This window comes from Polyodon spathula, chromosome 30 (genome assembly GCF_017654505.1).
Source record: "Polyodon spathula isolate WHYD16114869_AA chromosome 30, ASM1765450v1, whole genome shotgun sequence".
In the NCBI taxonomy this organism is placed as follows: domain Eukaryota; kingdom Metazoa; phylum Chordata; class Actinopteri; order Acipenseriformes; family Polyodontidae; genus Polyodon; species Polyodon spathula.
Window position 1 is genome coordinate 8,223,238 of NC_054563.1, and position 11,955 is coordinate 8,235,192.

At 35.5% G+C, this 11,955-nt stretch overlaps 1 protein-coding gene across 1 annotated transcript in view; it reads left to right on the plus strand.

Moving 5' to 3' along the window:
* Nucleotides 1-6,558, plus strand: part of LOC121302613 (transmembrane protein 135-like) — a 15,478-nt gene extending 8,920 nt beyond the window's left edge. Inside the window, exons 2-6 of the mRNA XM_041232617.1 lie at nucleotides 701-764; nucleotides 981-1,057; nucleotides 1,615-1,713; nucleotides 3,346-3,413; nucleotides 4,530-6,558. Coding sequence (XP_041088551.1) covers nucleotides 701-764; nucleotides 981-1,057; nucleotides 1,615-1,713; nucleotides 3,346-3,413; nucleotides 4,530-4,665 — 444 coding nt within the window. The 3' untranslated portion in view covers nucleotides 4,666-6,558. The remainder of the gene's footprint in view (nucleotides 1-700; nucleotides 765-980; nucleotides 1,058-1,614; nucleotides 1,714-3,345; nucleotides 3,414-4,529) is intronic.
* The last annotated feature ends 5,397 nt before the right edge of the window (nucleotides 6,559-11,955 follow it).

Sequence of the window (11,955 nt, forward strand, 5' to 3'; positions counted from 1 at the left end):
AGTTAGGCAGAAAAACTACCGTAGAAAATAAATGTATTTTATACATAATTTGGGCCTGAGTGAACAAATCCATCACTTTGAATTGGACATGTTGCCCGCCACAGCTCAACTGAGCATCAAAAATACGCCATTCCCACAATCCCTGCCCTCAGGAAACAAAGAACCAATGAAATGAAACTCCCTTCAGATACAACCAATAGTAAGACACTGACATACCAGTAGATCACTGCAAACTGCAGAAGGACATGACATAGTCCTAATTTAAACTGAAGAAATAATGAAAAAAACAAAAAACAAAGAAAATAAATACATAGAGAAAGTCGATAGAAGTGTTGCTTGAATCTAATCTAAAGGAGCCAAGCTGGTAGGAGTTCTGTGGATTAGCCTGATACTTTACTCACTTATTACAGCTGCAAGCACAGTGAAATGTATGTACATATGGACACTTCCGTTACATCCCCACAGCATGGAATGTTCTTCCCTAGCAGGGGAGAAATGTCTTAAGAATTGTGAGCTGTATTTACGCCTGGAAGGCCTTGGCTTAGATCAGAACAGTCTTAGTCTTCAAAACTATTTTATTATGCACTGCTTGCACCTGTTTGTATGACTTGGCTTTTGCTATTTATTAAAAGAGCTGAATAATGACTTGTCCTTGCATTTTGACCAGGCATAGTGAACATACTGACTTGTTCTTTTCCAGGGCACTAGCTGTTTCTTGCGGTGGGTGAGAAATCTTGATGATGAGCTCCACGCTCTCGTTGCAGGTGAGTTTGGCTATGTGTCTAAATATAATAGAGTAATTATCACAGCATTCATTGTCCTATAACCTTGTGGTCTGGAGGATAATTAAACACCTTGGTTGCAAACTTTACTGTCACCCACCCATCCATTTAGCTTGATGTTACTAAGTCAAATGACATTTTTAAACCTGTTCTTTTGGGTGCTCTTTTTGATCAGTGTGTCTCTCTTGATTTTGACAGGCTTTCTTGCAGGGATCTCCATGATGTTTTACAAAAGCACCAGTATCTCCATGTACCTTGCATCCAAATTAGTGGAGGTAAAAATTGTAGATCTCTTTCAGATTATGAACAAATGCAAAATAGATCTTTAGAGAAAGAACAGTCACTATTCTGGTCCATGAACCTACTTAGACACACAATGTTCCCATGCTGTAAGCCATGACAATTACTGTCTTTAGATGTTAGTTCTTACAAGCAGTGATTTGGTTTGGTAATCGTCTTAGTAGCATGCAAAAACCAGTCAACCAAAACAAATTTCCTGTTCCTTGTTTCAGAGAAACAATTAGAAATAAATTCTGCCTAATTTATAGTTTTTTGCCCCTTTGCATCATTATGTTGTCTTATCATTTTATGTAATTATAGAGATAAGGAAAGTTATCTGAAATGTACCACAGACTTGGTTAAGCCAATCACTGAAGTAATTACTGTTGACTGGTCTGTAATCAAAGTGCATCTGTGTATCTCACGTGATTTTGAGAGACAGACAATGTTTCATAAAAAATAATCATCTTCTAAAGATCAAGAAGAATGCATAAATAACCAACAGTTATGTAAAAATATATTGCCTCTTAATGCCATTTTTCTTTGTATGCAGACAATGTACTTTAAAGGCATCGAAGCTGGAAAGTTTCCATATTTCCCACAAGCTGACACAGTGATTTACGCCATTTCAACAGCTATTTGTTTCCAGGCAGTAAGTTGTACCTTTTTAATTCTGCAAAGGACACATCTCCATATTCTGTACTACACAGGGTGGGGAATCGAAGACCTTTTAAAAGCCATGAGAATTAACAAGACACTGGTTCTTCACCTGTATTGGAATTTTGCCACAAACCCTACTTTCTGCAGCACCTTTTTCGTATGTATTTGTTTTTTGCGACTCAACAGTGATTGTCCATACAATGTGGTGTTACCACAATGACTTCAGTACAATTTTACAAAACAACCAGGCATGTGTTAGAAAGTCATCCACAGATGTCCAGAAACCTAATTAAAAGCATTTACACACACTACTGTCAGTAGTAAATTGTATACTAAATGAATTTACAAACTTGAAGCATTGCTTAGCGAATGCTAAATGAAGTGGGTTGTTGTTGTAGTTGAGCTGTTTTCACAGCAGTTGGAACTCTTGTGCTTGCATGTTGCACAATATGCTATCAATGCTTCTAGACTCAAATGCGTCACCGCAGCTAATGATCTCAAATCTGATTAAAAGGATGTGAGCAATCATACATTTTCTTAATGTTGCCTTTGGATTGAAACCCTTTTAGTTGAGGTTGATGCTATTAAGTGATTCAACCACATGGTATGCACATGCAAAGCAGAATTGGTATCTTCATTGCTAAAGGTTGAAAAATATTCTTATATATTTTTGTTAATGGATAGAAGCTAAATGTATTTACAAAGCAAGAGGGATGAATAAAAGTTAAGTTACCCGAAGTAGCTGGTAGACAGATATTCATTCTAAAAGTTTTGTTTCTGTGTCCTGCATTATTTTAAGAACTGTCATGTATTTCACTGAGAAATCAATTTCTTCAACAGGTGTATTATTACTGTTGAGACAAGCCCTTAAATATTGCAACTGGTATTCTTGATTCCTTGAATATTAAGGGGTCTCTAGTCAACTAAAGGAAAAGTTTAGGGAATTTCTTAGGGGAGAGGTCAATAAAGAAGTACTTCTGAGTAAAAACACAACACCCTCTATCGTGAGAGATTTAGCTTGACAGCTGTAACCTGTTCCATGATGTCTTACCACTAACAGTGCTGCTAGTTTAGTCTTACATTTACACACATGAATGCAAAAACCATTGTATATTCAGATTTGATTTACGTCTTACAAATAGTGAAAAGTTGAGCTAAGCTTCTCGAGCCTTGACTGCTGCCTGCAGGTGGTTACTGAGTAAGATATAGGTTACAACTTTCTTCAGTCACTTGCTATTTCCAGTCACTTGCAAACAAAAGAGAAGTGGCAGGTGTTTTTTTTTTTTTGTCCCCTGTATCAAGAAAGACAGAGGGGAACTTCTACTAGTAAACTTTTATAATAAAAATACATTTTTTTTTTTTTTTCTAATTTAAGGGTGAATATGTAAGAGCGTGTCCGTGTTTTTGGTAGGGATAAGAGGTTATGGAATATGTTCAATATGAATAAGTACCAGTATATTTCTGGGTTTTAAATAGAATTCTAATGACTCATTCAATTGTTGGTTCAGTTATTTTTTTTTTTTTCTTGGTAAAGCTTAAACGTTATAGAAGTATGCAGGCAATTAATTGTAGTGCTTATTTTATTATGCTGAAGTGTGTTTTTTACCTAGTTTTTCTGCTTCAGGCTGTGATGGAGGTTCAGAGTCTCAGACCTTCATACTGGAAGTTCCTGCTGAGATTGACAAAGGGCAGGTGAGTGATTGGTACTTAAAGGTGTGGTGGTATCTATAGCTAATACCATCTGTGTGGTAAATAAAAGTACTGTGGGAAAGAAAATCAATAAAAAGGCCTACAATGTGGGAGATTTCAGTTTTGTGGATTATTGTAAGTCGTCTCCCCCTTGTAGTATACAGGAACTACTAATTCTGTAGAAATTGTCACCATATGCACTAAATTGTATTCAAACAACACCACTTATTATTGATTATTATGTAGTTGTACTTTCAGGGTGGTTCGCCAGAAAAAAAGAAACACAGAAAATGTGAATGACTATATTAAGGCTATATCTATTCTTGTATAAAGTGCTGCTGTGTGCATTTAGCCTGTCATACACAGTTGTGTTTTACACTTAACTACACATATAAACCTGTATTACTAAAAAGTCTATTCTTGAAATTTAAGTACTAAAGTATTGCACTTCATATTGTTTAAGTGGTACACACATGTTAAAACTGGTCAAGGTATATGAACTTGGGTCTGTCAAAGAAGGGGAGAACAATCACAGATGTCTAGTCTTTAAATTAACAGTCAAGTTTAAATAAAATTAGTATTTAACACCTTTTACTGCTTTTGGCTCAGGTGTCACTAAACCCACTGGGACTTGACACCTCATAAATACTTGAGTTTGTAGGATTTTTTCACAGAATAAACTGTGTAACACTGCACAGAACCAAATGGTCAAGTAAAATATATATTTATGAATCCTTGTTTTTAAATCCTGTTTTGTGATTTGTTAAAATGTCATAGATTATAGTTTGCACAATAGCCTGCGATGTCCTGAGTAACAGTCTGTAGTCATAGCAACACTACATATACTGTAATATTTCCATAGCAACCCGCTCTTTCCTGCACTGACGTGCTCACCTTTACTTTTTAAAATGTTTTTATAATTGTTTTTATTGATTTTTCCAGTGGTACAAAAGATGGATTTATGAAAACATCACTAAATCATTTAACAACAAAGAAAGTACAAGTAAAAAAAAATATATATATATACCACCTTTTAATGTTGTGTTTATTTCTCCACCTGAAATATAATAAACAAGACAAGGCTTGGCAAGTTCAGCATCTCCCTTCTTGTGTTACCAGGTTTGCTTTGATGAATCGCCGGGTTCTAGACACTTTCGGAACCAAAGCCTCGCAGGATTTCAAGGGCTTTATACCCAGGCTGGATCCCCGGTACACTGTAGTGAAACCAGAAATCGAGATTCATCTGGGTTCCTGAAGCAGTATTGTCAATACTGACCAAAGTAGCACGGCCTCCAACCCGGCATGTTCAGTGCAGCCAAGGCACTCATGATCAGTGTTATTTCCATTTGATAACATTTCTGAGGAATACCATCAGGAATGCCGGAGGGGAAGTTTGGTTTTAATTAAGCATACCCTTTTGCCGAAAGAAACTGTGAATTGTGAAAGCACTTAATTAGCTGAAAGTATATCTATATATATATATGTGTGTGTCTGTCGATAGCACAGTTTCTGAATCGAGCAACAATCTAAATGAATAACTGTAGAAGAGGAATGAACTATTGCAGTGAAGTTTAGTAAAGTTTTAGGAAAATCTTTAGAATTATATAGAAATATACAGTTATGAACTGAAAAAAATGTTTTAAGGAAAGTATAATCTTCTATTAAGCAGTCATTTCAATTTCATTGAATTCAGGTGGGAACTGTCTGCCTTAAATTGAATCTGCAATCTGGTTGTAATTGTAGGCCAGAGTTGAGATCTTATGTGGCGCTTCAGTCTAACACAGTAGGCTTGACAAAGAGGAGACCCGTTGTGGGGGGGTCCGTTCATAGTATAAATCTGACTAAATTGCATTAAACAGATGGAATCTATCAAGGCTACACTGTCATTATTGGCCAATGCTAGTATAATTGGGAACAATAACCATGGCTGAGTAATAGAACTTCAGTGTGTTCCAGTTTTAGTGAAACTGGCATCCAAACAACTGGCACGCATGCAGGAAAAAAAATGTAACAAACCTGAAGTAATTATTTTTTTAATTCAGAATCAAAATTGCAAAATGGCAGTCTGTTAGCAGAAATGCATGTAATCTCTCAGGTGTTACCACAGCAACTCCTCTCTTGTGTATGTCATCATGGAAGAGGTTTGTGATGTGGCTTGATGCCGCCTGTAAGAATCAGAACACAGATCCAAAAAGACCTTTAATGTTGAATTTCATAGTATAAATTAGCTCTCTGGCGGAGCCTACTGGTTGATCTGTCTCCTACCTTTTTTTGTCTTTTTTCTTTTTCTCCAAACTTTATCTAAAGCAGCTACCAAGGCCTGTACAAACCTAACCTCCTTTTTAACAATTTGCTGCTCAGTGATGGATTTTGTTATTCATGTTAACAAAGACAGTATTGGATGGGTGGTGCAAAATGTAACTTATGCAACATTTCTGACTGATTGTTTCTTCACGCAGTGCTTCATTTTGTAATTGTATGCCTAATGCAGATACCGTATTACTCAGAATTAACGGCGCTGTGTTTATTTTAAATTGCCGGAAACAGTAGTGGAGCTCATTCAAGGGCTACAGTAATTAGAAGTTTTTTTTGAAAGGTACAATTTGTTATTGCAGTATTTGAGGGAGGCGTATATTGAAGTTTATTTCTGTGGATACAGCTTGATCAGGATGCTGAAGAAGTCCTACAGCTGGAAACTGAAAGCTGTTGAGTTTGCAGATCAATGTTTGCCTGGGTGAGGACACATACCAGTGTAGCATGGAGAGGGAAATAATAAATAACAAGAGAGAAATGTCAATTCAACACCGAGGAGGTAGGTTTATTTTCCCTTTCTTTTCTTACAGCAGTCTCTAAGAGTCGCAGGGCTGAACTCTTTTAATATACGACTTTCTGTTCAACGAGCAAGACAACTAAACACTCACGTTCTCCTGGTCCAGTGGCTATCCCCTGAACAGCAACGCTACAGCAAGAGCTACACTAGCTTCTGCTTGACAATCCAAAACACCACATCCCCCATTCTGTGAACTTCCTGTCTGGATCAGGATTCCGCAGCTTCTCTTATTAGCAAAAATACCGTGCATACAACAAAACAGAAATGCATTTAGGAAACTTAAATAATAATCATACAGCTTGTGCATTACATCTAAAATGTATTAATTTTCTTGCAAATTCCTAAATAATATATATATATATATATATATATATATATATATATATATATATATATATATTATATATATATAACGATACATAGTGCTGTGTACCTGTGCTATTCTTTATTTGTTTGGGTTCCATGAACGTTACAGTAAAATACTGGTGTGCTCCAGTGCGTAATGGTATTCTTTTAAATACATTTATTCTAGTTTAAATACATTTATTTATATAGCTTATTCAGTTCATTTTGTTCTTTTATTTGTAATGTTTTGCCACACTGAGTTTTGTATGTGTTTCTTAAGTGCTGCATTTATTTGAGCTAGGGTTGGGGAAAAAAAAGCCACGTTTCATTATTGAGAGCGGCGTTTATTCGAGGGCAGCGTCTATTACAAATCTGATATCCGAGTGTGGAGCTGGTTCAAGAGTGGCAGTAATTCAGAGTAATACGGTACAGGAAATGTTCTACATTCTCGAAAAATAATTTTCAAGGCAACATTATGTATTTATGCTGGGTAATAATACCATGAAGTATAGCACATTTACACATTGCCAAGGAAAACAAGGGTTTTATGCTCTTTTATAAACTGAGGTTCATACAGTAGAAGTAAGGTCAATCTTCACAAGTGTATAATCCACTTGTCAGGAATCAGGGTCTTCTCTGCCCTGGAGAGTATGAAGATTACAGGCTGTTGTTCAACTCACTAACTGCATAACCGATTTTGTTTTCTATGTGGTAACATACCTTAAATAACATGACTTTAGGCTTGTTGCACAAAACTCTTCTTACTAAACCATATTACCATATAAAGGTGATTGTTTTAGTGTTTATATATATATATATATATATATATATATATATATATATATATATATATATATATATATAGAAGTGATCACACTGCGTCTTGCATTTTGACTTCTTTTTTGGCAAACTTGGCAAGTGAATATTGAGTAAGTTTATTTATTATCATCAATTTTGCATTTAAATGATATTTAGAAAATCAGGGTCTAAGTGTTGGTATGCATCCATAATTGCAGAGATAAATGATTGTGTCTTGATAAATGATTGTGAACCTTACTGTTCTCAAGTATAATAATAAGACCAGTGATAGAATGAGATTCTGCAAAAAATGTGACATTGTGATCACAGGTGTCCATGTCTTTTTGGCTTACACTGTGCCCTCACTTTTTTTTTATCATGTTTAGTTCTGGTTTGGTTTCTGGTGCTTTTTTTTTTTTCTCAGTAGAAGGGGTGTGCGTCTTGAAGGAAAACAGTTAATTTTGTAGAACAAAAACCTGCCCAGAACATTTGGAGGGGTTGGTGCAAATCTGTTCTTTATGAAGGTCTATGCATTTTACAGAACCCCCCCACCGAGTGTAATTCACTAAGCCTGATTAGGACAAATGTGACTTTCCTCAGAGCACTATCATGTACCTACATTGGTAGGCTAACATTTTGATTATTGCCTTTACAAATAAACGAGGCAACTACCTCCATATCCACATTGTTTACCAACCAGTCCTTGTCAATGGCTTATGTGTCTTCTCTCGTAATGTGAAGTGTCATTAATTGTTACTGTCTTTTATGAACACAATTATGAAATTGTCACTATATGGTATATTAACTGTACAGTTCTCTTCTACTGTAAATGCTTTAATATTGAACCTGTGGAGGGCCAGCTGTTGTCAGTCCTCACAAATGACCAATGAGTAAAAGATAGTAAACAGTGCAGCCTTACATGTAACATTTATTTTGTACAATAACATTCCATGCTTTTATTCTTTCTTATGAACTTTCTTACAAGAACATAAACTCCTTCTAACCTTGGACTGTAACCTGACAGTTAATTAAATAAACCATTATAGAAGATCAAATACGAAATGACACTTTTTCAAAAGTATGTATTTTAAATAATGTAACTTTAATTTACAAGCTATACAGTTACCTTTGTATAGTTAAAACTGTTTTATGTTTTGTTTACAATTAAAAACCTAATATAATACTAAACATGCTGTGTGGTTTTAACTACACCTAATTTTGGGAGACTGTTATTATTGTTACTACATGTGTTTGTTGCTTCTTACTCTCATCCTTTCCCTTCTTTACAGACACTGTATTTTGCAAATCTCACCTGTGGTGCAAGGCTGATACTCTTTATCCAGACATTGCCAGTAACTTGTCTGTAAAAATGTCTGTTGCTTCTTTAAAGTAGTCCACTCAATTTACAGATCTGCACCATGAAACAAGTAAATCTCGCCTTGTTCTAAAATCAAATTAGTGCTGCAGCTGGTTTTATATCTACTTCAACAACACAACTTCACTGAGCAAAAAATTATATTGTTGAGCAAATTAATATATTTGCAATTTATAAATTAATTCACCTAACATCACAGCCTTCATGTTCAGTCTACTTTTTTTTCTGCAGTCAGAGTTAAAGCTCACGCCTTGACGATCTTCGCATTGGACACCACCAGAAATTCCACCATCAGCGTGAATTTAGGGGAGCGAGTTCTGCCAGACAGTTCCATTTAAAAACAACCTCCATCTGGAGCTGATGGAAATGAATGAGCCTGATTTCAAATAGTTTTTAAATAATTTCCAGTGCTAAGTGGAAATGTACCATTAGCCCAATAGTCTTCAGACACTGCAAAGTATCAAAACCATGGTTAAGCAAGCATTTATTGTGCTTCGATAACGCCAGGCTGGTAGAACAACACCGTTTGGGCACTATGGAATAAATTCATTGAGATTATGCTGTCTACTCTTCATGTTAACTGGACTACATTTCTGAGATACTGTTTATATAGCTATTGCATTTCAGTGAGAAGGTTTCTCTATGTGGAAAACAGGTATTCATTGAGGGGCTGTATCTTGCTGCACACAAATGTTGCATAAATCATAACACATTTCTCAAATGGTGTACTTAGTTAACCAAATCCTAAACGCGTTTTTACAGGTAAACAAGGGCAGAGTGAAAGTCGTAAATATTATGTGAAATTATGGAGTTTTAAACCAGATGGTATTAAGTAGGGGATAAACAACAGTGGTGAATCAGTGGAAAATAATCCACTATTTTCAAGTGCTGTTGGTGTAAAAAAAAAAGCTATTTGACACATTTATTCACCACTTTACGTTTATTCCCCATAAACATTCTAATTCAACTGATGTTAGCTCAAAATTGTAGATGCCACTGATGACATCTGGAGATCTGGGATGTTGGAGGCTACCAAACATGTAAATCACTTGAAAAGCTGGATTTTTAATTCTAGTATTTTTGGTTTGTAATTTGTGACTGACAAAACAAAGCCATCTTCCTAATGAATCTGCTGTTCATTGTGTTCCTTTGTCGCAAATTCAGTTTTCAAGTGAATTGGAAAATGAATCAAGTAAAATATCAAGTATATTAAGTACTGGTTTATTTGCTTCCCAGTGCAAGGTTTGCAATAGGCATTCCATGCGTAACTAGAACATACGAAAGCCCAACATAATGAACTGCGAATGCACAAAGAATTTGGTGTTTCATTAGTTTTTCAAATGTGCAACCAATAAGCATGTGAAAAGCTTTGTAATATAAATATACTGTACACTTTTTTTTTTTAATCTGATTAAGCAATGAGTAAATAAATGAACATTACAATTTTTTGCGGGCAAACAGGACTAGCCTTTCTTACTTTACTGAACCTCTTCCAAATATGGTATGTAATGTATTCCCTGTACTGTATATAAAGGCACTGCACTTTATTTGAGATGTACTGAAAAACAGCCATTCCATTAAAAAAAAAAAAACCTGAATAACCACCTGTAGTGACTTTCACTTTATCTAAATTACACAAACCACTTTTTCATGTTATAGGTTTCATTTTAAAGCTTCACTCTTTACTTTTGCTCCTATGACTGGTGGTCTATTTGATTTTATTTTCTCTTGGCTTTCTTCCCAGCTTTCCTGTGTCTTGGTTTGTTATTGCAGCTTTCCAGCCTTCCTGTTTCTCTCCCTGAGCTCTGCTACCCTGCCTTTCCAAAGGCCCCAGTTGGAGCACAGCTGCAGCATGTCAGTTTTGTGCCTTCTCTCTTCACCGCTTCCTCAGCCTGTGTCTGCTGCTCCTAATCTTTTGCTTTTCTTCTCACAGCTTCATATTCAGTCCTGTGGTTCACCGTTAACCCTACCAAAAACACGGAGTTAAAGGATGGGTGTCAAAAAGGACTAAAATCCAGGCCATATTGGAACTTCCCTCAAGTACCCAGTAGGACGGAGTCATTATATATTATACAGTATATGGGAAGAAGCAATTAATTCTGAGAAGAAAAAAAAAAGTCACGCCGACATAGCACACCCTAGTATTGCTATTCTGCTTAACTTTCATCCCCAAAACATAGCTGCTCAAGGTGGTAAAATGGTAAAGTAGCTTTTGATGTTCTTTACTTATTTTTGTACCTTGCCTTTTTAGGCACAGGTTATGCTGATTAGGCAGATTCTGACTCTGATTCAGAGAAAGAAAAACAGAACCACTCACAGATTGTAAATATTATATAAGGGTGAGAAAATTAATAATATTCCCCTTTAATTTGACACATTCCTGGAATTGCACCCAAGTGTAAGCGTTCAGTAACTTTGTTTACATGGTGGGTCAGCAAACTTACCTCTGTGGGTTGTTTTTGCCATTTATTGCAGTGCTGGGTTTTGTCAGTTGTCCTGATAAGTCGACAGCTTACATTGTGGCTGTCAAGGTGCTATAATACACATGCAGGTATTCTTCATCTTATTATTAATGTTCATAATGACCTAATAAAACCAAATTTTCTACAACTAACTAGGGATCAGTAGTGGGTTTGTGAGGATCACCCAACACTGTAATATCATTATATATATATATATATATATATATATATATATATATATAGTAGTTTGAGTTCGTGCCCCTTTATAAACGTGACCCAGAGATGAAAACTTTGTTTCTTTGTTTTTAGCATTTATACCCACTTTTATTGAAAATACAAACAAACAAACAAACAAAACAAAAACCTAGCTCGTGTATTGAGCACTCACTACAGCTGTTTACCTGACATATTTATAACACCAAAACAAAATGTAGGTTTTAAACAGACCTCTATGACTTTCAATAAGGCTCTTCACTCCACAGCAGCAGTCCAAAACAAACTGGCTGCACTCTTTAAATACCCTGCACCTGGTTCTATTTACAATTATGTCCAGGTGTGCAGGGGCTAATTAACAATAAAATAATTAACAATTAAATTAAACAATAAAACAAAATTAAACAAAACATGCATTTACACATGTTTTAAGGCAGGGAGGAATTTGACCCTCCCCCTGCCACCTTACTATATATATATATATATATATATATATATATATATATATATATATATATATAT